At 39.2% G+C, this 26,554-nt stretch overlaps 2 protein-coding genes across 4 annotated transcripts in view; one reads left to right on the top strand and one right to left on the bottom strand.

Annotated features, from left to right (window-relative positions):
* SUPT3H (SPT3 homolog, SAGA and STAGA complex component) overlaps window positions 1-20,990 on the bottom strand; it is a 280,720-nt gene extending 259,730 nt beyond the window's left edge. The window contains exons 1-2 of one of the 3 annotated variants that reach the window (XM_080587425.1): window positions 19,335-20,990; window positions 8,403-8,506 (exon numbers count right to left, since the gene is read on the bottom strand). In XM_080587425.1, the coding sequence (XP_080443551.1) occupies window positions 8,403-8,506 (104 nt within the window). In that variant the 5' untranslated portion in view covers window positions 19,335-20,990. Of the gene's footprint in view, window positions 1-8,402; window positions 8,507-14,548; window positions 18,614-19,334 lie in introns of those variants that run through there. The other 2 variants (XM_080587423.1, XM_080587424.1) reach the window with 2 other exon arrangements.
* RUNX2 (RUNX family transcription factor 2) overlaps window positions 1-26,554 on the top strand; it is a 155,065-nt gene that overhangs the window by 23,491 nt on the left and 105,020 nt on the right. The window lies entirely within an intron of this gene.

Below are 26,554 nucleotides of genomic sequence, written 5' to 3'. Positions count from 1 at the left end.
GTACTTAAGAAGTTGTATGCAACTCAGAACAAATAACTAAGTAGAACCGTGCATGTTGTAACCTTCCTTTGAGGAACTCTTCCTGTGCTTATAAAAACAGGTTTCACAAATTAACTGCAAAACCTACATTAACATTGAACTTTCAAGAGAAAAATGCAGTGCTAGTAGAGCAGAATTATCTGGGTTTTGTGCATCTCATTATGCTAAACCTCAGCTAATTCTGTTCAGGGTAAAAACTGCTGTCCAGATTAAGCCCTTTAGCCTTTCCCCATAAAAACATCCTTCATGTGTTTCTTTTGCAAACCTTCTGAATATGAGTGCAATTTTGGAATTAGTTATGGGAAATTTCCTTCAGCAGTTTGTGAAGAGACATAGCACTGCATTTCCTCTATGTAAGAGACTGCTCAGGCACTGTATGTTAAGAAAGATCTCCCAGCTCCTTTTACCCCCTGCACAAGCAAAGACAAGATACTCAACAGAAAAAAGAGAGACAAGAGAGAGTGAGTGCATTTCAGGCACAATGTTTGACAGATATCATTAAAGTGAATTCTGCTACTACTAAATGGTAAAATGTAACTTCAGTATTACTAAAGTGTTGTCTAAAATAACTATACTTAAAAACGTGGTACAGAAATGTGGTACCATTTTCCATTTTCAGCTCTTAAGTCTTTTAGTGTCAGTTGTTTGAACCCTACCAGGCCTCCTCAACAAAATCCTGTTGTGCTATTGACCATATACAGAAGAGACTCTGCTTTTTAAAGCTTAAAAATATCTGATCACCTCAGCAGCAGGAAGCTCTGCAGTAATTTCTCTAAGGAATGTCCTTCCTCTACTCTGCCCTACCTGTGAAAGAAAAATTTAGTTCTGCTCCTAGTTTTCTATCTCGTACCACTCTTGCCTGATGTATTTGATGAGGTAGACACAAAAAGAAAAACACTATCAGGTAAATAATTTCCAACCACGTCTGTTGCCATCACCTCTTTAGCAAAGGGTCAAAAAAAGTCTGCAGAGAGGGATTTCAGCTCAGTAGGCTAAACTGGTTATTTTTGAACAATGCAATCTCAGCAAAATCCAGGGTTCAGATATGGTAAACAAGCACAGGACAGAATAGAGAAATTCTTTACAATCCCAAATTACAGTTTGGTTAACCAGAATGCTCCCTAAGCCAGGTCATTACAGCTGTTTTCTTCCACTATCATTCCAAATGAACTATCCAAAGTCAGATGATTTCACTGATCAACTTCAAAGCGAAGAGGGATAGGCACACGAACGACTGAAGTCACAAGGTTATAGTCATGAAAGGGTTCTTTGAATACTATCACATCTCACTACAGTAAGATAAAACAAATTATTATTAATATTCAACTCAAGCACATGCTTATTGGGCGTTGCATGTTGCATGGATTGTGCACCATTTTATTAAAACCAATCATCTAGACTGTCTAGTCAGCATAACTTCCTAGTCACTATAATCATATACTTGTTTCAAATAGAATCAGGGCCTGCATGCGCTCTGCATTCCAAGAAACCTAAGATATATGAAAGGCAACACTCTAAAAACTTTCTTTCTCCTGGGGAAGAACTGAAGCTGGCATAAGGGAAAACCTCCTGAGGAACCTGGCATGAAGGGAATGGCAGCTCTGGTGTTTATGCTTAGAGCTGGCTCATAAGGGTCAGGCTGCTTATACATTTAGGTATAAAACAAAACAAAACAAAAACACACACACACAGAAAAAAGAAACAACACAAAGTAACCAAGGCTATGGTTTAACAACTGAAAACTAGACTTACCAGCAACGAAGCCCATTATCACATAGAGAACTATAAGAAACAAAGTTTTGAAGACCAGGATAATAAATTAGATGTTTATCAAAAAACAAGTAGCAGCAGAAGCTAGAAATCAGATAGGGAACATTTTAAATGTTTTCTTATTAATTCATAAAACAAAACACTTTAGGGAGAATATTCAACAGGGAGTTACATCTTGCAAACAGCATAAAATGCATATTTATTTTTTTTTGTAATTAGCATGTAATCTTAATGAAGTATTTAATTACAATTATTCTGATACTTGGAGCTGGATAAACATACAAACAAAAACCTATGTGGCAAAACACACCTGTATGCGTCATAGTCCTTTCATGTTATATACAGTATTTATTTCTTCAGCACTGAGAAACAAGTTCCTCGAACCTTCCAACTGACATGGAAATGCTATTTTAGCATACAAAAGCACTCATTATTAACAACATTTGCATTTTTCTATTTGAAAATTAATTTAAGACTCAATACTGGGACACGCCAGTAAGATCTTCCAAGGCATTCAGTGCTGAACAAATTCTAATCCAACTAAAGTCAGCAGGAGTTATCTAAATACATCAGTGGAACAAAAGATTAGTTCACGGATCATGTTTTTGACCTCCTATGTCAACACGGGGCATCCAGCTACTGCCTGTGGCGTGGTGTAGCATAGTGTCACTACACTGAGTTTTGAGTTTTTGTTAGTTATAACAATGCAACCTTTCCAAAGCAGTGCCACAGATCTAAAGAGTTAAAAGTTTTCACTTTTATTTTTCAGCTATTTCAGCACACGTTTATAAAAAGCACTTAGGCAGCTAACTGTTTTTGCTTGCTCTGGTAACTCTGAGCTGACCCAAATATGCAAAAAATTGTTTAAATTTACTTTTTAAGCATAAAATAATGATTTTTTTCATCACCAGAGTTACAGTTATAAGCATCAGAAAAATAAACTATTAAAAATGGAATTAAAGTTGTTCTTAATTCAAATGTATTGCCTATCCATGGTCTTCTGTGTATCTAACTAGCATCATCCTAAATATTTCTATAGCACGATGGTCTTCACACTATATACTGAAGCCAAAAGAACAACCAAAATAAATCTGTTCTCACATATTTGCATTTTGCCCTGCATTAAAGCCAATTTCTAACATAAACATAGAGAAGAGTTAAACTTTACAAAAAAACGTGTATCTGTATCTTCTCAAGCAAGACAATCTGCAGCCACGCAGCCAGCCAAAGAACAAGTCAACAGAGAGGTCTCAGTGACAGAATTCCTTGTTTAAATGCACCACGAGGTATGTTTACCCAAGAGCTAGTCCTGAAAAATAAATCCATTTGTAGTGGTATCCATAAAAATAGGCAGTTTTGACTAAACAGAGTAGTGAACGTAGGGCCTTTTCTGTTATGGAAAGTATTTTTTTTTTTATTTTTGTTTTGAAGGACCACATTTTCAACATTTCATTTTTAAAAAAAAATCTGTTATAAAGAAAACATAGAATCATGTTACGGTTGACAAAAAAAAAGTTGTTTTTCAGACAAAATATGTGGTTGCAGAACGCATATAAAATAGATAGGGGGAGGGACAACTTTGAGTCTGAAAATAAAATAACACGGAATTCACAAAAAGGACATTATTTTCAACCAGCTTGCATTAACAGGGTAATACAGCCTACCATTACCAATGACACTGCACGTTCTGGCACTACGAATGCAGCTGACACAAACACACTCCTCGATAGTGAAGTATAACTAACCAGTACTTTATGTAATTCTGAGATTTATCATCGACTTTGAGCCCAATTCTGCAGCTTTTCAGCTGACACAATCTCTGAAGCATATGTGGCTGAACATTGGGGTCACCTATGGGATGAAGCTGTAGGGTATAGTGAACTGAAATGTGTTTTCAGATTAGTTTTCAATATACATATGCCATTGTAAAATTCTTACTCATGAGATTTTTAAAATTATTCTGTTGATAAACTAATCTTGAACGTAGCCTCTGTTCCCTCTGCTTAAGAGTTTTCAGAAAAAAAAAAAAGGTTGAATCAATTAAAACAACTTCTGAATGAACTTCAGGTCACAATAATAAGTATTTTTCATTTTTGTAAGCAGTTAAAATAGCTCTGATTTCAAGATATGTTATTGAGGGGAAGAAAAAACTCTCCATCTTCAAATTGTTCTATACTAGTGTTTGTAACTTCACGGTTTCTAGAAATTCCCTCTATAACCAGTGCTTCTATTACAACATAGATGATTTCAACCAAATTACGAATTTTAGCTGCTACTGTGAAATCATCATGGTTGAGAACCTTCTGGGCAGAACTATAATTTAAGTGCAACTGACCTAAGGTTAGCAGTTAGTTTGGAAACAGGTTATATATCAGCCAAATGAAACCACGTAAAACAAACCTCAGAAAAATACATTAAACCTGCTGAAACCTTTTTTTTCTTTTTCTTTTTTTTAACACCTTACTGCTATAATAACAGTAACATAACAACATATCTAAATACAAATAAAGAACGTGGGAGTCAAAGAAGAGTCTACAGGGCATTATGTTCCCTTAAATTATTATTAGATAAAATATCAAATAATTGCAAGGTCTTAACAATTAAAAGCCAAACAAACCCAGGTAGTGCCCTGTACATTGACATGTGTTTGTGCAGTCTGTGACAGTCTGACACTAACTCTCTATTCCTCTAAAAGTAATCAACATATAAGTACTATCCCCAGCTACACTTAATGCTATTTATGCAGGCACTAGACATTATACAGATTTTACTCTGAAAACCAACCAAAAATAATCTTCAAATACGAGCAAATACTTTCAGCAGTCTTAATCGTCAATAGAAAAAACAGAACTGTTTTATTAGTGCGCATATATATATGCGCATATTATGAAAAACTGATTTATGCATTTTAAGACAATGTTTCCGCAGTATTTTGTGATTTCATTTCAAGGCCCCTATACATTTCCTCAAATGCATCAGAAATAATATTTGTGAGGCTATCATAAAAACACAATTCCCAAAAGGATTCAGTTCATTCCCTAGCGCTTTGGTTCAAAAAAAAAAAAAAAAAGCACAGCATAAGTGATATACATAGCATGGAATAACCTCATCACCTTAAAAGGGATTACTCTCAAACTTAGCATTACACGTAAATTTCAGCATTCTGGGGAATCAAACCCTTACTCAATATCTAAGTGCTGTGTGTTCCAAACTCATAAACGGTACCACCTTCAGACTGTGAGGCACTGGTAAACACAGACTTCCAGCTCTCACTGCAGGGTTGTAACAGAATTTGATATTCTACATCAATGATAGAGTTTCTCTGCATTTCTTCTGCCTTTTAAGTCCCTATGATCCAGCAGTCCCTTTTTTAACATTAGCAACTACCAAATGCCATTCTTGCTTCGCACCCAGTGTCCCTAACACGACTTATTTCTCATGAATTCATCTTTTCACATTTTTTGTAGAGAAAGGCAGGACAAGCTGAAGGTACTCTTCATATTACTCCGTATGAACTGTCTGAAATAGGTGCTCCTACTCAACCTCACAATGAAACCATGCAGCTAAAACCTCTATCTTCTTTTCTTTAAGAAAGATGTCACCTTTTCTGCACTGTAATCCTCCAGCCTTTAGTATTTCCCAGGATCTTAGGATGACAGCATGGATTTATTATAAATCGCCTAAACGGGAGAATCTGTAACTTCCTAAATTATGTAGTTTATAAAAAATGTCAGCTTCTGTCAGAGCCTGGAAAGTTCTTTTAAAGTGGTAACTTCATTTTGCGGTGCAGGCCAAAAGAAACAGTTGTCATTTTTTTCTCCACATGGTTCATCCCTGGTACTTTATCATTTCAAGACTCACAATTTTTTTTCTTCCCCAAGCAAACAATTAAAAAAATGTTATTTTCAACACGCTCATTACATTCAGGGAATTTCTTCAGTTGTTATTATTTCAATGAAACTGTTTGTGAAAAGCGTTTAACGCACAGAAGAGCTGTTTGTATAGCTCTCTTATAACTTCACCAGTTCTGAAGCAAAAGGAAAATGTCTATTTCTTCCATTTATATGGCCAACAATAACTTCTCCATTCTGACAGGATCATGTGTATACTGGCGGGGAGGGTAGTTTCAAATACTTTATCAGGAAGTGCACAATTAAATAAAATGCAGGCTCCTCAGATACTGACCCAAAGAGATGCACAGCCTCCTTTGACTCCAAACTTCCTGGCTCTTCTTTTGTTTTTAAGCCTAGTTAGAGCTATTTTCTCCACAAAGAACAACACATGCATTTTCCAGTGTACATGACTGTTATAGATGTGAACAATATCTAAACAGGATTATTTTGAGGGAGAGAACCTACATTTTCTATCTGAAAGGAACTCAGCACAGCAAACCACTGGATTTGTAACAAAGTGCTCATCTCCTTCAGAAGCTATTCACAGGAAATAGTTCATTATCTCATTTACATTATAGCAAAAAATACTCTAATGTGTCCTGTGCTCCACCTACAACAGTCTAACAGTCTCTTAAGGAAGTTTAAATAAAAATGAGTTACATCTTTTGCTTTTGGACAGAGAACTCTTTGTAGAACATGACATGGAAGAGATTTACCATTTTTCTTATATAAAAATCATCATGTCCGTAGGTGATGGAAACAAACAAAAATGCAGTTCAAATGTAGCCTGAAGTGACCTAAAACACCTTTTAATTCCTGACTGGGCTCCTTCACAACTGCAGAAGTAAAAACAAGGAGAGTACCTAGAGTGATACAGCAATACTAAAGATGTAAAGTGTTTCCATTACATCAAAAAGCCAAATATAGTTTTTAGGTTTTTTTATCCAGGCAAATAATTATAACCTGTGGAGGCTTGAGATACTTTAACTTCTTTCTGGTTGAAGAAGACAACTGGCAGGAAAAAAATATTTATATATTTGTAAATATAAAAATACAAATAAAGCTTTAACATTCATCCTAGCCTTATAGTCAGCTCTAACACCATGGAATCAGGAAGGCTGAGAGTGAAGCATTTAAGATAAAACTACCTAAATATTGTACAAATGAGTACACATTCAATATTACCGACCTGAAGTAAAATAATCAAAAAGACAGTATCATAAAAACCATTAGGATGCATCCATAGTTTGAATACAGAAAAACTTCCCTACCTTTAAAATGTAGTTACTCACCTATAGGTCAGAAGACGGACATCATAACTATTTTGACTGAAATATAGCTTATGAAAAATAAATTAAAAAATAAAATATGAAGCAACATAGGATAAAAAGCTTTCAAATATTGTGTGTTTTCAATGACCTTGACAAAGTAAAGATCAGTAGCCCAAAATTAATTCCCTTTTAAGTCCATCCTACTTTAACTCGGCCTATCTTAAACAACATCCTGAACAGTCTTCCAGAACTCAAACTTTAGTGAAAAGAGCCAATGATTACCACTATCTTTTGAAAACGTGGATTTATGTTTTGGTACTCTGGGACTAGCTTTCTCCATTTCGTTTTCAACTTTGACAAATGAACATAGGGAAAAATCCTTTAAGATACTTTTGCAAGATTTCATAAAGCAAAGCTCCCTTTTATGTGCAGCTGACATCAGCAATTGGCAAAATGTGCATCCTCTCCCCCTCAATAAGTAACATTCATAATCATATATTTTGAAAAATGCACAATTTAGACACAAGCCCCTACAGCCTAGTTTTCTATCTGAGTTTAGATATCTTTTAGCTTTAAGCTGAAATACTCTTTAAAGTGCCTGATAAATCAGGAGCACAAATCCACATGGAGGAAGCTCATTACTTTTCCCACCCCCCATCCCAACAGTACAGTGTCTTGGATACACATAAAAAGGGGAAAAAATGGCAAGTCACATTTTTGATGAGTACGTTGCTTTCCACCAAATGAAGATTTGCAATCAGCCCAGTGAAATAGGTTACTAGCCAAGATAAAGACTTCTCCAGAAGGAACCCTTCTGATTATGCAAGTACCTTTGAGACTGACAAAGCCCACCTGTTCATATACCATCCAAGGTTTAGAAGCGAACTACAAAATCATGCAGCATCACAGCCTAGAAGTCTCATTAAGTACAACAACAAATGTTTTTTGGCTGATAGGAAGTACAGTTGTTACAGAGATAAGTTATTTGCAACTGTTCCATATCTTAATTTCATGTGCAATATTAGGATTTCAGCAGTCTACCTTTCTATGTTAGCACTGAAAGATATTAACACAAGAAAACTTAAATAAGCAAAATGACAATAGGAACAGTTTTCTTTGGTGAAGGACTGCGAAACATAAGTCATAAATGACTTCTAAATATTAAAAATACATTTATTCGATCAGCAATATTTTTCTCTCCATTCAATACAGGATGCATTATGTTATTTATCTGTGTGGTGTTTTTTTTAAATCTTTGAATGTTTTCCAAATGAGAAGTAAAATCCATTCAGAAAAAAAGTCCAGAAAAATCCAGAAGTTTCATCACTAATACCCGCTCTCCCCTGCCTGTTATACACATGTTGTAAGAACTAGCTAAAAGAAGCACACAAAAGGCAGATATTACCAGGTATTTTGACTTATTACTTACATCATACTTTGCAATTCAGGCGTAAAGCTTGTCGATTTTCCTGTCCCTCTTCCAGTGCTTGAAGAGGCGACCGTTGACATCGGGCTAGCCACCGTGCTGCTCATCTGAGTAAACAAAAGAAACACAAAACTTATAAATATATTTTAAAAGAGAACATATGGAAGAACAGTAACAGCTACATATCCCTTCACGTAAGTGTATGTGCCTTAGAAATTCCAGGCCTACTTCTGTGTTTCATATAGAACTTGATAATGCCTTTCATGCAGCGATACATGAAAGCTATTAAGAAAGCCAACTGAAAAAGCCCATTTTTCAGTAACTGAACACGTAAACTTGTAACAACTGTAAAAGAAGTTCACCTCAGTGGCTGCTGTCTATGTTCACACTAGATATTCCAAAGGGAAGACAAGCTATTCAGGGTGGACTTGAACACAAATGCTCTGCATGCAAAAAGATGCCTGAGACGCTATAAGAGAGTAGACGCTTACTGTAACCTCAGGAAAAATTGGAAACGTGTGCTATTTTTAAACATATTTTCTCAGGAACCCGTTTAGAGGTACCCTAAAAGCACCAAAGAAAATTATTAGACTAAAATTACTGTTATTCTGGAATATACGATATTCATAGCCACCAGTGTCTTGCTACCCAAAACATTCTCTTCTATTCCTGTGCTGTCGCAAGCAGTAGTAAATCAGTCTGTGCTGCTTCCACTGAGATCAAGAGGAATAAAACAGAGTATTCGAAAAAGCCAGTTAAAATTTGATGAGCACTGGGATCCCAAGTTCCTTTCTGAAACACACCTAACACCACAAGTGCACTGCTAAACCATGTCCCTAAACACCTTGTCCAAACACATCTCTTTAATTCCTCCAGGAACGGGGACTCTGTCACTTCCCTGGGCAGCCCGTCCCAACGCCTGACCACCATAATGCTTGACCATGGAGAAATTCTTCCTAATGTCCAAATTAAACCTCCCCTGGCTCAACTTGAGGCCATTCCCTCTAGTCCTATCTCTAGTTACCTGCGAGAAGAGGCCGACCCCCAGCTCCCCACAGCTTCCTTTCAGGCAGTTGCAGAGAGCAATAAGGTCTGCCCTGAGCCTCCTCTTCTCCAGACTACACAACCCCAGTTCCGCTCCTCAACAGTAGGATGAGAAAACCAAAATAAAGTCTTTCAACCAAAAATGCCCTGTAAAAGGAAAGGGTGGTTACCTGCACATCTTCACAATACCTCCAGAACTAGACGCACTATCTTTATGCAAAATATTTTATAGCTTTGCCAGGCACATTTCTTACAAAGAAAAAAACAACTCAGGGACAGTTCTCCTCTTATTCTACGAAGTAAATCTAACACACGTACATTTTCCTTTTTAATAAAATGCCAGTTGAATGCCTTTAAGCAAATTCATTTTACAAAATATCTTAAATTACTACAAGTTTGGGAAATCGAAGCTTATTTATGGAAAATTCCATAGCCATAGAATAGGGAGTTTCATTTTTCCCCTTCAAGGTTTTTTTTTAAACACAGAACTGCACACACTATGCCATTCCTCTGACAAACAGAACACATTTCCACTATTTTTCACCTCTTCTATCTAGTTTGCTGCACACTCAGCTCAGTTGTACTGATCATTCCTTGTACTATTAGTAGTAGCACTGATAATGAAAAGCAGATGTCAACTTGTTTTGCCATAAGATTTTACCTTTTCTCACTTTAAATGTTAAAGTTGAGATTGATTCCTTTTTCTAAAAATATAACCTAAAATGGTTACATTAAATGCCACTAAAAGCATTGCAAATAATCACAAATATTAGGCTTTGGTTTACAAAAACTTGTAACACTACACAGGGAGCTGAAGAGACTTTCAAAAAGCAACAACAAAACTAGGACATTGATAGGCTGAGGATATAATAGCTTATGGATGGACAACAAATATAATAAGAAGTTTATGCATTTACATATAAGTTTACATTTTTATTAGTGCTTTCAAGTAGATTTTAAACAGACTTCTGTTTATCTTCAAGCAGATTCTAATTTAGGTCCCCATCCTGCAAGCACTTATGCACATGTGTAACTTTAATCACATGCTTACTCCCACTGCAGTCTGATTTTAATCACAAGAGCAGCTACACCAGGCTTCAGTGCTGGCAGGATCCTGCCACAGGCAGCAGTCACCAAAGAGCCGTAGAAACTCAACTGTCAAATGAGCGAGTTGCAACGAAAAATGGAAAAAAATGCCTCTGTAACTTGAAGGAAGCTGACTATTTCTAGGAAAGCTCTGCGTACACATGCAGGGGAGTAAAGAGGAAGCTGCACTGATACCCACATACAGCCTAAAGATTTGGAAATGTATCTGCATTTTACTGTTTGTTGTTTCATTGAGAAAAACTGTGATTCGTTTTAGTAGCTATATGTTTATATTCAATACCACAGTACCAGTATTTCCTCAATAAAAAGTAATGCAGTCAATCCCACAGGACTATGCATTATTTTAAAGTTTTATTGAAAACCATGGAAACTCTTACTCAAACATTAGACAACAAAATTATTCTGCCCACCAAACTCCCATAACACACCCATTTTTCATTTGATTTCATCTGTATTAATTGCAGTCATCAGTACACCCATTGCCTTCTACGTGTATAACCAAGGCTATATGCCTGTAATCATCTGCAGAATGCAGACCATTAGTTTATTTTTTGATTATTTGGTTTTATCACTTGGCAAACGGTGTTTCATTACACAAACAATAAGATCCCAAATGTATCATGTTCCTACAATTGGTCCTTTTAGTCTTTGCCAATGAGCTCTCATGGTAGAGGACAGCAAGTCTTATGATATTCGCAGACCCCAGAGAAAGCAATCAGGTGAACATCTCAGTTAATATTCCCAAAAATGGCTTTAGAGAAATTCCTGAGATATACCAGTTGGATGTTCCTTAAAGTTTAAAAACTGAGTAATGAAAAAAAAAAAAATCTTGAGCCTTTGTATAAGTTTGAGTGATTTTTTTTTTCAACTATCAAGATCATTTAAAGCACATGGCTATTTTCTTTGAACATTCAGAACAGACATTTTGTTTTATCCATGGAGTCTCTTCTGCTAATTTAATGAGGCATCCTTACAAAACTCCCCCAAAATGTGGGACAGTTCCACAGTTGCCACCTCAGTGTAACACTGGAGATTCACGACTGTCCTACTTTCGAGTAAATTCTTGTTAAGGTGCTTCCAGTGGACCAGAACAGTCTCATTCAAAACCCTGAGGGGCTGTACATCTGTACAAGTATCAGTAGGTTTGGGAGCTGAAAGCTTATCAGCTACTGCTTCCCTGCGAGCTCTGGTCTTCCTTCTGCAACCAAATGATTTAACTTTCAAATCAAGCAGGTGTACAGCATTTTCTTGACATAAAACCAACAGCTTGTCAGGCTTCGTCAGACCCTTCACAATAATTACTTCCACAGCCCATGTTTTGTTTGATGGTTTAGATAATTAACTTCTTTACACATCAAAGTCCCATCATCCGTATGTTCTATTTCCTTTCTTCCGGACATTAAAAAAAAAAATCATTCAAAAGCAGAAGCACTCTCAAATCAATTTTCTTCAATAAGTACAGCTAACATGGAACTGAAAAGCCTACTGTAATCTTCAATGGGTCAATATACTGTATTTATTTTAGCCCCAAACTGAAATGCAGCTGTTTGCCATATTCCACAAAACGAATTCAGATGTTCAGATTAGGTCACAGATTATTTCAACATGCCGTATTTTAATCATGAACTCTAGCAAAGAGAAGATAACTTCTGATTAACGCTAGTTGGAACTAGCAATTACGAGGTCCTATCCAGACAGGTCCAGCTTTTACAAATTCTTTTCCCATAATCGGAATCTTGCAGTAGTATGTGTAATAAAAATATATAATCTTTAATATAAATAAACATTTAAAAGCGCCTACTGTAACCTTGATATCTTTCACATAAAGCAGTCACAATTGAAAATAGCACTTGTTCCATATAAATCAGCAGAAGAAAACAATTCTTGGCTGGGGGAAACCAATTCTAAGTAATTTCTTGACAAATGTAGACCCATCTTTTTCACCGAGTTAAAAAGCATGGGCAAACTTGCACTTCAGAGTCATCCTTTATATCTATACTCAACTAAAGTTCCCAAGCAATACTAACTCACATTTAAAGCTGTTCAGTCAATAGACCACACGTACAGCCCTTACATTTATTCAAGATCTAGTTGAGAGATCAAGTTCCAGTGCTCCTGAAACTGGGATTTAATACACAGGCTACACACGCAGCCCAGCTCTGTAGAGCACCGATCTCCAAGCTGCTCAATTTCACCTGAAACATACATAAGCAGCCCTGGGGAGAAGGAAAAAAAGATGCTGTCCACACCTCCATCTTCTATTCTGAAATACTTCTCAAATACCTCCACCAGCCGCCACTGTGAGGATCTCAGGGCTGCCAGCCCTCCGATACATCTGATCAAGAATTGTTCGAAACTTAATAGAGCAAACTTGTATCTCTGCAGCTTTCACTTTGAACAAAAGACAAACCAGCATCTTAACTGGGTCAGTTTAAAACAACAGTATTTCTCAGAGGAGGGGAATTTGAACCTGAGTTTTACTCAAAACTCTGGTAGGCCTTTCAATCTATATATAATTAAATAGTGTATAATAACTCAGTAATGTGTAAGTAAAGTCTGTGACTGCATTTGTTTTCAGTGACACCAAAGTGTTTGCAAAATCAAGTCACATAGCTAACTCTTATATAATTCTTTGAGATTTTGTAAATTTTCTTACGTCTGTGACAGTGTATAGTATCGCTAAAAAAAACCCACAGTAATCTTGCACAAATTCTTACAGTAAATACATTGCTGTACATTTTATGATGACTTAATTCAAACATGCGTCCATTGTGGATACTGCACCAGCTTTCTTTTCTTGTCTTTCATAAATACCTTTTGCATATAACCCAAAACCATGCAAAAATTTAAAGACTGACACATTTTCATCTATAGAAATCCAAGCAAAACAGGTAGGAAATAAATGCCAAGACGACAATGAGTTAACACAAAATTAAAATGAACGGTTGTGTTTTCACACCCTCTACTTCAGAGCAATTAGGTTAACTAGTCTATTACCACCAAGGATTTTACTGCATACATGAGCTCACCAGCACACAAGAGAGCAGAAGATACAGCCTTCTAGGTTTGGAGATGTAAGAACTTAATTAACTACAGGAAATCAGATTTTTGTTAGGGCATTTCTTAAAAAAAAAAAAAAATGTAAACCCTGTTGAACACATGCAAGACTGGCTTTGTAAGTGTATGATGAAAAAATTTAAACATAGTCAAATGCTGGAGTACATATATTGTTTCACTGATCACCCACTCCTCCAGTAGCATGGAATAACTCAAAGTTAAAAACCTATTAAGTTTCCCTGAGTTGTTCAAGCAGGCTGGAACCAGAATCGGTCTCGAGCAAAAGGTCTCAGATAATTACAATGCCTGGATGACCCAGAATTTGCAGCAACAATTCAAAGTGTGTAACAAAATTCCTTCATCAGCCCCTAACTCGTCCAGGTGCACCAGGTGACAAACAACTTGCTGCGTAACAAATAAAAAAATAAGCAATAGGGCGAACAGCTTCCAAATTCCCTAAAAAACAGCCTCTTAAAAGCCAAGCAGATAAAGCAAAGGGAGAAACGTTTCAGGAACAGCCCGATCAAATGCAGGACTAGAAGTGTGTGGGCAGGCAGCGATACATCTGCATCAGGTCTGCACACAATAATATTGTTCAAAGCTAGGGATGCAATATGAGCTTTCTTCCATTTTTTTAATTACTCAACAAAGTATCACAAAGTGGAATGCACGCACTATCCATGCTAAGGATAACACGTTACATCTGCTATTGCTGCTTCCTTTTATTACCTGATAGACTTGATTCTTATGATAGCTTTACTTTAAAGTGAATAATAGAATGAAATACTCATCTTATAGCTGTCAAGGTGCTGCCCAGATTTTGTCACCCAGACAAATCAGCATCTCATTGTTAACCTTGACGCTCTTTCTTGGAGCAAAACACGTTCAGAAAGCCCACAAGACTACAAAGAACACAACTGAACACCATTCTCCCCCTTTACCTTTAAAAGGCCACTCAGTCATTCGTTCCCATTTAGAAATGAAACAAGAAGCACGTATGCCTGAAAACAAACAGTAAAACAAATCTTCAAATACATGTACCCACTGGTTTTGCCCCAGAGATTAAGCTGTATCATATTGATCTTATCTTTATGACTGTCCTGTTCCACATGCCTAGAGAGAAAATAATCCGAAATGTTCATTTCCACGCCTGATAAGAATTTATCTTTGTGTATTAATTTTACTGAAGCCCTTAGATGAAAGCAATGAACAAGCACAACTCTCTCTCACTAACTTTGTAGAGAAAGCCGCTAACCTACTACAGACTAAAGCACGACCTGATTCAGTTACACTGTAACCACTGCATTTGACTAGAAATGACTCTATGTGCTCATATTTTAAGCTATTATTTGTCCATCCATGAGTTAAACATGACAGTTATTTAAGCCTCTTCAGAAACAGACCACAGAATGGCCTGGACTACTGAAAGAATACTAATACCCAGATGTAACTATTTTATTTGAGATTGAGAAACATACAGCATAATCTTACATCAGAGGTATGTCTCCACATCTGGAGATGTTTACAAATACTTCTCTCAGAGCTTCTAACTGAAGACTAATCAGAGCTCTGTCCTTCCCCAGAAGTGATTTTTTTTTTTTTTTTAACCAAGAAGTCAGGGAAAGTTAATCTAATGTATACGCTCACCTCCCCCTGAACCGAATGCGCAGCACATTTGCAGAAATCTGCCACTTCTGGCAGTTCGTGGCACTGCAAATAAACACCAATGACTTCTTCCCTCCTGTGGACACCAGATTTCCACAGCTTCCAGAATCCAGCTCTTGTAACCATAACTTTGCACTAGCGATAGTTTTTTTTCCGTTTCTCCAAAATGCATTATTCTGGCAGTACTGTGAATCTTCTGTACTAATTATTTATTGTATAGACTTGCAATTTAATGACCGGGACCTTCCTGCAGCAACCCCTGCCAAATTTCAGTGTGAAGCAACCAAAGCATGCTCGCAAGTCCTGTGATAAGAACTGGCTTTGAATCTTTGGAACTGACATACACAACTCCAGCACACAAAGAACTGACCCCAACCTGTAATTTACTCAACAGCTTGCTTTTGCTGAAGAGCAAAACATCCATCTATGAACACGCAGACCTCAACCCAGTTCTACCAGTATGCTTTACTGCTCTTTGGCCAACAAGCAAGTCCATCAGTCATCACGGCTCCCATCTGCCCTCGCTTCCATCTACAGTAATTTCAATTTTAAGGTTTCATGAATGCAGGTGGATTCTCTGTAAAGCAATATCAACTTTACTGCCTTCTAGCAACAGCTTTAAATTATACTTTCCTCTGTAGAATTTCTCTTTCCAAATCTTTCATTCCTGTACCTCCAACTGCTCAACTCCTTTCAAGATGGCATTTTCTTCCCAACCCGTCACACTGATCCTCCCCTTTAACATCACCCTCAACTGTCTTTAATTCTCTATTTGGAGTATAATTAGAATCATTTTGTGATATAGTTGACCCTGACCTTAGCCAAATACTCTGGCATATGAACTTTTTCATACTTTGCTCCATTACTGCCCTCAAGCATATCAAAAATTCCTAATGAAGCAACAGAAGTCAAGTACATAGCTGAGATTATAAGATTTTTTTCTGGTTTTATTGTTGACCTGTTCCTCTCCTTTCTGAGATCACTGCTTGCCATCATTAATTTAAATTCCCTAAAGCAGAAAACGCTTACCTCTGCTGTTATTTATTTGCACAACACCCAGCACAAAGAAAACGAAAATGATAACAGCCACAGCTTCAATGTAAATGACAGTCATTAACAGTTAGTAATATTCATGGTTTTAGTTTATATTAAACTTAGTTCCTAAGAAGTAGGTCTAACAGTTGCAAACACTAGGTCTAGTGGTAAGTCAGTAACATCCCCTTCCAGAAATTTCACAATCACAGATGATTTCTGATAGATTTCTGCTGAAACATATTTCTTTCTTGAAAACACACACTTCTCCTCATTATTAAGTGTATCATTTTTAAAAGCTCTTAAATATCAAGTGAGATATCTAATATGATTTACATGGGAGATGTTAGCCAGATTCAGGCCAACGCCTAGGTGCTTCAGATTCCCCCTTCCAGGCAAGCTCTTAGCCTCTTTTTGCCATTACTGTTACTTCTCCTATGGCAGTACAGCAAACTGTGTGAGCTAGAAACTTTACAGTTGACTCTGTGAATACCTGATTGTAATCAAATACAGTACTTCAAACGTATGCAAAATATATGGGTAGCGAAAAGCCAAAGCTTATTTATAAATAGAACTTTATACTGCATTAGCTTGCAGATGAACACTTACTAAGGGTAGTTCAAGTTAATAATGATTACATGTAGCACTGTGAATGCCAAGCATCCCAGACACAAATTACAGATCTAATCAATAATGTTTTCAGTACCTTTGACACGCAGCTTTCTGCTCAGCCCCCAGTAAGCTCACAACTGAGTCACTGCTGCCTGGTTCCATGACAACATGAGGCCTAACCAGCTTCCTTTTCTTTACGTACTTGATATATCTACACTTTTGGGTATTTCACAACTGCAACAAGAGCGTCAACTCAATTAGTTTCTATGGCATAATCATGGTGCATAGGTTTGGCCCCATGCCTTAAAACACCCTTGCAATAATGACCTAGAAATACACTGTCTAGCTGGTCTCACGGCTTGAGGGCATCACAGCAGAAGGGCAATAACAACACCAACAGCATTCAGTTCACCTTAGACTATTATATAGTAAGTAATTCTTCAAGCATTTGCAGCTTACTAAATAATAGCTTGCTTATGCTGACAAGTTTTTAATTGACTAATCAAATTTCAGACAGCTCCATTCTATGTTATTCACCATTAAGACCCTGAGAATAATTCAGTTGGTTATGACACTCAGAGGCTTAGAAAATAATCTAAAGGCCACTGAATCCTGTTAAACCTTAGGCCATGTTTCCAAATCCATATATTCAAAACCTGTGAGTAAAGAGCCACTAAAGCATACAGGGATTTCTCATTTACTGCTCCGAAGTCATGTCTCTGAGATTTCCTGCTCCTGGCTTTTTAGCATATTCTGGTTAGATGTCAACCTTTTCTCCAGAATCAACACAGCTTCCTGTACGTAAATGAAACATAACAACTTTGTACATTCACAAGACTCAGAGACAGGGCTTTCAGAAAGCCATACAAACTGGAAATGCTGCTTGCAATATCAGCATTCGTATCTATACAGAAACAATACAAAGGACAAAAAGTCACCAAAATAAAATCTGATTTGCATATTAGTAACATGCAAGTATGAGCCAGTGCAAGGTCCATCAAAGTTAACGGAAAGAATGACACCACCTTCCATGTCCTTTGGATCTGGCCAACAAAAAGAAAAATATGTAAAAGGGATGAAAGGGAGGGTGCACTGCACCCTGCCAAGTAAGCCAGCACCGCGCTGGGTGCAGTGCCTTAAGTCAAAAGGAAAGAGAGGCCTGCACCAAGAAAGAGAATGACGTGGGAGTTAGATCAAAGACTTCAAAAGAAAGTTTACGCATATCATCAACAGAACTGAAAACCTGGAAACAGGTTCACTCTGAGGAAATCTGATGTCTCACAATAAGCCATTAACACTAACGCCACACAGCAAACTCGGTAATCCGCAATGTCAGGTTCTTGCCTCCCCTTCGCATACACGGTAATAAATATTTTGCATGCGTATTGCTTTGCATTCATAGACTGCAAAGAATTCACTTGTATAATTTCTAGGAACTTATAAGCAGTTGATCTGTACATAGCACATGAAAATATAGTTAGCAAATAATAAAACCACTTAAAGTCTACACAGAGAAGTATTCTTTCATAGCAGCAGTTATCTCTAGGTTTTAGCATTTAACAGTAACTTCTGCGCAGGCTAATAAATTCCATAAGGAATATTACAAGATTTCTATCAACAAACCACCATGCCTGTTTATGCAAAATAAACAAAACCCACTCCTTCCAGAGAAACATTACAAACGCCTGACATTTCACAGCATCAGAGAGACAAGAAATAATTTCTACCCCACAGTAGGCAGCATATGTATGGCAGGCCAGAGTCCAACCTGGGTTACATAATCTTAAATTTACAATAAAAAAAAAAATCCAGAACCATCTTCCAACTTAGCTAGAGGCCAACCAAAGCGACCAGGCAGGGTGCAACGACCACGCAGGCCACAAGCGATGCAAGAGCAGAGCGAGGGCTGCTGGCTGCAGCCTCCCAGCTGCGGCAGTCCCAGGGTCTGGCACTTTTTTGTGAAGCACCGAGGGGCTGCGGAGCTGGGAGGGAGCTGGCAGCCGGGTACCAGCCCTCACCACAGCCCTGGCTGAAGGCAGGACCCCTTCCGAGCATCTCGGCTCTGGCAGCAGCGCAGGAGGCTTTCTGCGGAGGAAAAACCCTTCGTGCCCGGGCTGCTCGCCACCCAGCCCGGCGGTGGTCGCACGGGGCACCCTGTGCTGCTCGCACCTCGCCCAGCAAGACCTGGGAAACGTTAAAAATCCCTGCACAACCCCGGGGTTAGCAGCGACCTCCCAGCCCACAGGCAACGTACCCCCCACCCCTCCAAAAAAAAAAAAACAAAACCACCCCACCACCCCCCCGCCCGGCAGCGAGGTTAATATTCCTAAAGGCCCCCCCCCCCCCCCAAGGAGCGACCCTGCTTAGTTAGTCGGTTAACAGCAAGGCATCGTTTGCTTGCTTTTGCTGGTGACTCACTCAAAGGCTCACCCCCGGGGTTGGTTGGATGGATGGATGGATGGATGGTTGGATGGAGGAGGAGGAGGCTGAGGTGTGCGGGGGGGGGGAGAAGGAAGGAAGGTAGGAGCAGCCTGGCTTGGTGGTGCCCAGTCCCCCCCCCGTGTGCTGCTGTCCGAAACAGGAAAGCGAGGGGCAGGAACTGAACCTCGTCCCTTCCCCTCTAGGCACTGCATGAACCAAGGAGAAAAAAGAGAGGGGCGAAAAGTGGGGCTAATATCTCTTCCCCCTACCCCACCCCCCCCCAGCAGCAGCAGCAGCAGCAGCAGCCGCTCTCCGGCGCAGGGCTGCCAGGGGGGGAAAATGGCGCCGCCCGCGGGGGAGGGGCCGGTTCCGCCACACAGCGGCCGCCGCCGCCTCCATCTGCTGTGTGGCAGCCGCGGCCTCCCAGGGCGAGGGGTGGGACCGGGGAGGAGCTGGCCGCCGATGGGATCCTTCCCTCGGCAGGCTCTGGGCTGGTTCCCTCGGCAGCCGCTGGGTTTCTTCCCTCCCTCCTCCGCCGCCTCTTCCTGCCCGCCGCCGCCGCTCTCCTCAGCCGCTTTCTCGCCCGCCCGCCTCGGGCAGGTGCGGCCTGGCGGCTGAGGGAGGGTTTTGGGGGTGCTCTCGGTCTTAAAAGACCGAGGAGGCTTTGGGGAGAAGAGGCTGGTTCCCCCCGGAGCTTGTATTTACACGGGTGTTTGGGTTGCTGCCTCAGTCAGGTAGCGCTGCGCTCCTGGCTTCTCTGTGGCAGCGCCGTAAAGAGGTGTGGAAATAGCAGTGTTTTCACCTCGTGGAGTAAAACAGCAAACTGAGGGCAAATGAGCTTTTACCTGTAGATCCTTACTACAACGTAACACGTACTACAACAATACTGTGGTAGTTTAATGTGTTGAGGTATCTTCCACGTACAAGCAGGGCCTGTTTTCTGTGTGTCACACCAATAGCTCCTTTCCTCCTCCTGTACTCTCTCAGTCCAGCAGGCAGAAGGTGAAGGGCATGACTAAGAGACACCTAGGCTTTTAACCTTTCCTTTTTGCTTTTAACCATCCTTGACACCTCATGATTGTGGGGTTTTGTGCATTCAGTGTGGTCATTCCACTCATCTGCCAGGTTTGTCAGGAGACTGGCTAATTTGTACCGTCGCATAACCTGGATTTACTAAATGTGACCAACAAAGGCACGCTGAGTAATCGTTAGTACTTTCTGTCTTATTCATGATGTGTGCAAAAATCTTGCTTTTCAGAAGGTTTGCGAGGATAATAACAGCCAAAGGTACAGTCTAAGTCTTCTGCTGTGCCCTGGCCAGTTCATATTGAATTCACACTGCTGCCGCACACTAAACAATCCCCAAACCATTCAGTCCCTAGGGCTCTCTCCTGGTGGCCTCCTCTGTTCCTGCCGCCCACATCAGCACTAGGAAGACGAGGCGATTCTGCTGCTCACTGCTCTCCGTCCTGTTGCTTGTGATTATAAAAGTAAAGCTGATACCAGCCTTAGCACTGACAGCAGCAGGGCAAAACACCAAGCAGCTAAGATAACATCCTAGAGAACAAGAGGCCTCACGCTGCTGATTCTTGCACTTACAGCAAATTCTAGCTCTTGCTGCAAGGAGGATGACCTGAACTGTTCCTTCCTATTACACATTTTAAAAACATCTGGACAACCCCAGCTAAAACAGGATTACTGATAAGCATTTTCCTGGCCAAAAGGAAAATCAAAGTATTCTGTCAAGTTATGAAAGATGCTGCAGTCTTTCATGAGACAGCTCAGGTCTTTAGCCAAATTCTGTGATTTGCCAAAACCTTACATTAAAGTGAGGAAGGCAAGGCAGCATATTGCTGGTATTTCTATGATATGCACCATGCATATCTTTACGTACATCCGAATTGGTAAGACGGTCTAATGTGAAAACACAGAAGTTAGAGAAGTTACTATGCCAATTCCTTGTGGTAATTTTAATAAGGTAGTTACTGTGATAATATGGTTTAGTATGTCCAATGTGAACTACATAATTTCCAGGAGCTTGAATAGAAGAAATGAAACTTGGTGAGGTGCCTGAAAAAGCACTGAAATAACTTTTACTGACAAATTTTGTTGCTGTGCAAAACGCTTTTGCTCACAGTGAGAGGTTACTGGCTATGAAGTGGTTTAAATTATAGCCCAGCAATGGGCTGGGCTGATGAAAGAACATTCCCTGTGTTGCCGTGTCTATAGGTGATAACTTCTGGCAGAGCAAATGAGCAAGGCAGGTACTTACTGGTTATGAAATCTTAAATCAATACCAAAAAAATTAGTAGAAGACAGTAGGAAAGAGGACTGAGGAACACTATGTCCCTTATAGTATTGTGTGCTTGTGTAGTTGGTAAAGTGCTGTAGCTGCTCCATAATCGAGTCAGAATTCTTATGAAACTTCATAGAGATGAGAGAAAAACCTGATCAAGCTTTTGTTATGCATTACATAGAACCAAAAAAGGGCACAAACAGAATTATTTTTCCTTTTCAGGTCACCTTTCAGATCATAAGGTCATTATAAACTGTCTCAGCACTTTTACAAACTGGAGTCTGCTCAAACCATAATGCTTACAAAGTTTCTCTTTGAATAGGCCCGATTTTCTCTGTCATTTGTTTTCACTTTTATTTCTCTGCAGAACATAAAAAGTCAGAAAAAGATTTTATTTTCCCCTACATAGCATATAATTTACATCAATCATCCCAGGAGGTCAGTACCACTGGGGTGTCATTTAAATACAATGAATATAAAGTAATGAAGCTCTTGCTGGAGTGGATGGCCACAATTCTCGGAGAAAGAGAGAGAAAGAGTTTCCAAAGCATGTGGAGAAAACACAACGGGAGACCGAGTGAATTCATCACACCACAAAAATGTCTCCATCCTGTCGACAAAGTCATTAAAGGAAAATGAACCATTGTTACTCTAGACGCTTGCATTCCTTTGGCATAATAACTTCAGTATAGAAGCATTGGTGCAAAGAGAATTTGCACACACAAGAGAAAAAAAAATTAATCTATTTAAAAAAAGAGTGTATCCAGATTATGTAATGAAAGAAATCCTCCATGCTCCAAAGAAGAGATGGAGCCTCTGCAGAAGCCACAACTAGTAAGGAACCGTACGCAGCGGTACAGGGTGGTTTCTTTTCCTCCTGCCAACAAGTCAAAGTAAATGCCAACATGGACTATTCTTTTCCGATAACCCACAAATGATGTTCTCCTTTAATTACACAAATGTTTCTACCCTCAGTTGATCCATAGCCATCCTGGTTTTTAAGATCCCTAGTTGAGATTTCCGCAGTACCATTTCCCCTTTCATATTCATTTACTTTCAATATTTTTTCAGTCTCCATAAAAGCAATCTTTGAGGAGTGAAGGGATTAGAACGGTTTACTGTGTACAATTTTATGTAATTCCCTGGCAAACGGTGTCCAAATGAGAGAAAGTGTCACGTGCATACAGTAAATCATAGCACATACCAGTTCTAGATAATAAGTTGTACTTCTGTAGGTCTGCCGAAAAGAGAAGAGAAACACCAATATAAAGTGAACCATCATGCAACTCCTGGTTAAAAAAAAAAAAAAAAAAAAAAGCTGCAGCAAAAAATCATTCCCTTTATTTTAAATTATTCCATGGTATGGCAAAGTCTTATTTATTATGCACGTTAAAACAGAAACGTGCTAATCAAATTATCACATTTATTGTCAAAACTATATAGGAATGCAATACATAGAAAGCCCCTTCCATTATATTATACTATATTATTTGTTTAATAGAAGAGCACCGAGTTAATTTAAGGAAACACTGAAAGGGAAATCTGTCCTTTATTTTTTGTAACTGCACTGGAACAGGGAACGTGCTCAAAAAATGAGCAGAGCACTACGGAGGAAACATATGCCAGCAAACACCACATCATACCTGTTAATTACAACAAATATGCTTGCAGACAACAGCAAGCATGCTATTTATCCATCATTTACAACCACTGAAGTGTCGGGATTGAATTGGTTTGCTGGCAATTGTCCCAATTAATTGGGCGTGCTATTTATTAGGGTGCTGATTAAAGTGTACTCTGCAATATAATAGTCGAGTATGAAGTTGCCAACTCTTATTCACTCCTGGCTCATATGGATAAAAGCAGGAGAGTAGATGAGCACAATATGAAAATAATGATGCCATCTGTGCCAAAATGGATTTGAGGCAACTCCAGTGCTTGGAAATTAAAGATCTGGAGAAACAGAATTAGGTAGCATCATGAGCTTGAAGATAGAAGTTTGTGAAGTGTAATCCAGTTTTGATGAAGAGCTTCAATCTGTAATGGTCGTTTCGCACACATGTTCGCACTCCTCTCAGAAGCCAACACCATGAGCACATCCTCATGCAAGCAGTGTGCTAAAGAAATAGAAAATAGGATAAAAGCGGAGTTTTGTTCCTGACTGATCTGTGTGAATTCACTTGAAGAAAAGCTGCTGGGGGGTCCTGTTCCCTGCTACCGACTCCTTCAGCCAGCCCAATCAACCGCCCTAACTGAGAGAGTCTTTTAAATAACTCTGGTTTATTGTACACTGTTCAAAACCATGGCTTCCACAAAAGAGGTTAGGAGTTTCCACACACAATCAAGGAAACTTACGCTAATAATTTTATGCATTATCTGAAGTAACGCTTGGGGTTTGATCCCAGCCAAGATAACCAGCAGAGCAAACCAAAATCATGATTTGTACCAGCAAAGAATCTCTTGGTTCTGGATTGTTCATAACTTACCTCGTTAGCTCTGATGCAAAACCCGAGTGCAAGGCCCAACTTTCCATGATTTAGTAACAGACTTTGAAGCCTTCACACGCTTCTTGTTCCTACCTACTTCTTACAACGGCCACAGCATTTCGGCACGTCCTGCATTGCACCTCTGCAGCCAGAAGTACTCAAGGGTGACCTCTGTGATTACAGAGCTCCAGCCCAGAGCCGGTTCTGTCTTAAACAGAAATTAAGTCAAAGAAATTAAGGCAAAGCTCCAATTCTCCCAAGCAAGGGGAGAAGCCGTGACTAGTAGCCAGAGATTCCCCTAGCTAGAGAGCTGGTAGCAGCCTTAGCTAAACATTGTCCCTCTGGATCTCAGGGAACTCAGTGAAGCAAAGCAACATGACGAGAGATTCATCACCCATGTAATTACCCCTGCTTATTAGTCCTGCCTGCCAACATTTAACTGGAACCACCTTACTGCACAAAAAGACAAGCGAAGTAGCTTAACTCTGGTGAACCAAAAGCACAGTGATTACTCTAACACCAGTACGTATTCTGGCAACTGTGATATCAGGTGTAGGTTTCAGTTTCAGCTGTAGTCCCCAGAAATTAGCTGTCTGCATGTGGGCTGTTTTAGGCTCCTGTGATAGCCAATGGAAACCCAGTCAATGTCAGTGCAAGCAAGAGACCAGCTCAGTTCATCCTGAAGTAGACACCTATGTTTGGTCCTCAGAATTGCTCTCCAGAAGCCACTGACTGCATTTCTCTATGCCAGGTGCTCTGGGCGATGCTGTCTGGCCTCCACCTGCCTTTCCAAAGAGCAAATGGCCTCCCACAGGTCCTGACTCATGTGCCAGCCCCATTTTTTAGGCAACCCGAAGCACCTCTAATGGCACTGGATACTTAAATTTAGGCAAGTGATTTGACCTTTGGATCTCTGTTGAGTATAATGGGAGCTTGAATGTAAACTTTTACATTGCAGACAACTAAATTTAGGTGTATGAACGCGGAACACAGCTCTCCTCCAGTTGTCATTTGTCCAAGGAAAATAGCGTTATATACAGTTATTGTTTAGTCGTATTAGACACAAATTAAAGCATTATGTTGCTCACAGAAAATTTGCAGGTTTCTGAGTCCTTTATATCCCTAACAAAAATACATCCGGGGTCATTGTGGCATGGAGAGCAGGTGGGATCCTCAGGTTAACCATTTCCAAATTACATGTTTGGGTTAGTGTGGGCTCCTGTCATTAGCCTTTGAAAGGTAAGTGAGAATTAACCCGAACACTGAGCTTTCCTCTGCAGAGGAAACGTGAGCAGAAGAGGACATTAGTTCTTTCTGAATTGCATACTAATATAATGAAAACTTCCAGAATCAGGTACATCCAAAACAGTAATTTTTTGAAATATAGGAATAGAGCCAGGAATTTGCATCACATTACTCCTGGATTGCAGAATAAATAACATCAGCCACAGGTTGCTAAGGATTTAATTTCCTCAACGTCCTGAAACAAATTAATGTTATTTGACCACGCAGAGCAGGTAGAATGCTGAGTTTATGGTTCCCCAAAACATTTTAGTCTTTAATGTGGGGCGCCCGGTGGTGGTAATCTGTGTACATAAGATATCAGATACAAATGTATCAGAGAAACTTTTTTTTCTCTGAATAAATGTTTAAATATTTAGGGCCAAATTCCATTGCTAAACATTTGAACACAGCTCTCTTTGAGTTCATTGGAGTTGTGTGTGTGTATCTAAGAGCAGAACTTGGCCCTTATGTTTTAGATTTTAGCACTAAGCTTCCAGTGTAAAATAACGTGTGATCTGTAACACACAGCAAAGTGGTGAGACCTACTTTTAAAGGGTACAATTACATGCTTCTGTCTTTCTTTTGGATAAGAAGCACTGCCTTCAGCAGAGCTCCTAAGAAGACTCTTACCCCTTCTCTAGACAGTCTTTCTTTTGTTTATAAGGTGCTCTTTTGACAGCTTTGATCAGTTACGTAGCTGGGAAATGGAGTAGGATATGTTTTTCTTTCTCTGCTACTTCTCTCCAATTTCCACTCTGCTAGTTTTGACTTAGCATCGTGACAGAAAATACAGAAGCATTTTAAGATACTCTTGGACTAATGAATTGGATATATATATTATTTTAATTATAAACAATTTAAGGTGTTGATTTTAAACTACAAGCAACGTGTTCAGATCAGCCAAGGGACATATCCGGTCACTCTTTCCAATGAACCAATATTACAGCTGAGATCAGCTGAAGCATTTTGCTGGGAATTGAGACAGAGTGCCAGTAAAGAAATCCTGAATCTGAAGAAATTCTTTCCTTATTCTTGCTGTTTTCTTTGTTCCTCCATTACAAAGTACTTGTAAAGTATCTAGACTCTTGAGTGTCCATTTAATTTGTAAGTTCATTTGTACTTGTACAATCGTGTAGCATCCAGGACCAGGG

This window comes from Anser brachyrhynchus, assembly GCF_964034855.1.
Source record: "Anser brachyrhynchus genome assembly, chromosome: 3".
Lineage (NCBI taxonomy): Eukaryota > Metazoa > Chordata > Aves > Anseriformes > Anatidae > Anser > Anser brachyrhynchus.
Note: the sequence above shows the minus strand (reverse complement) of the source record. Positions and strands in the feature narration are given on the sequence as shown.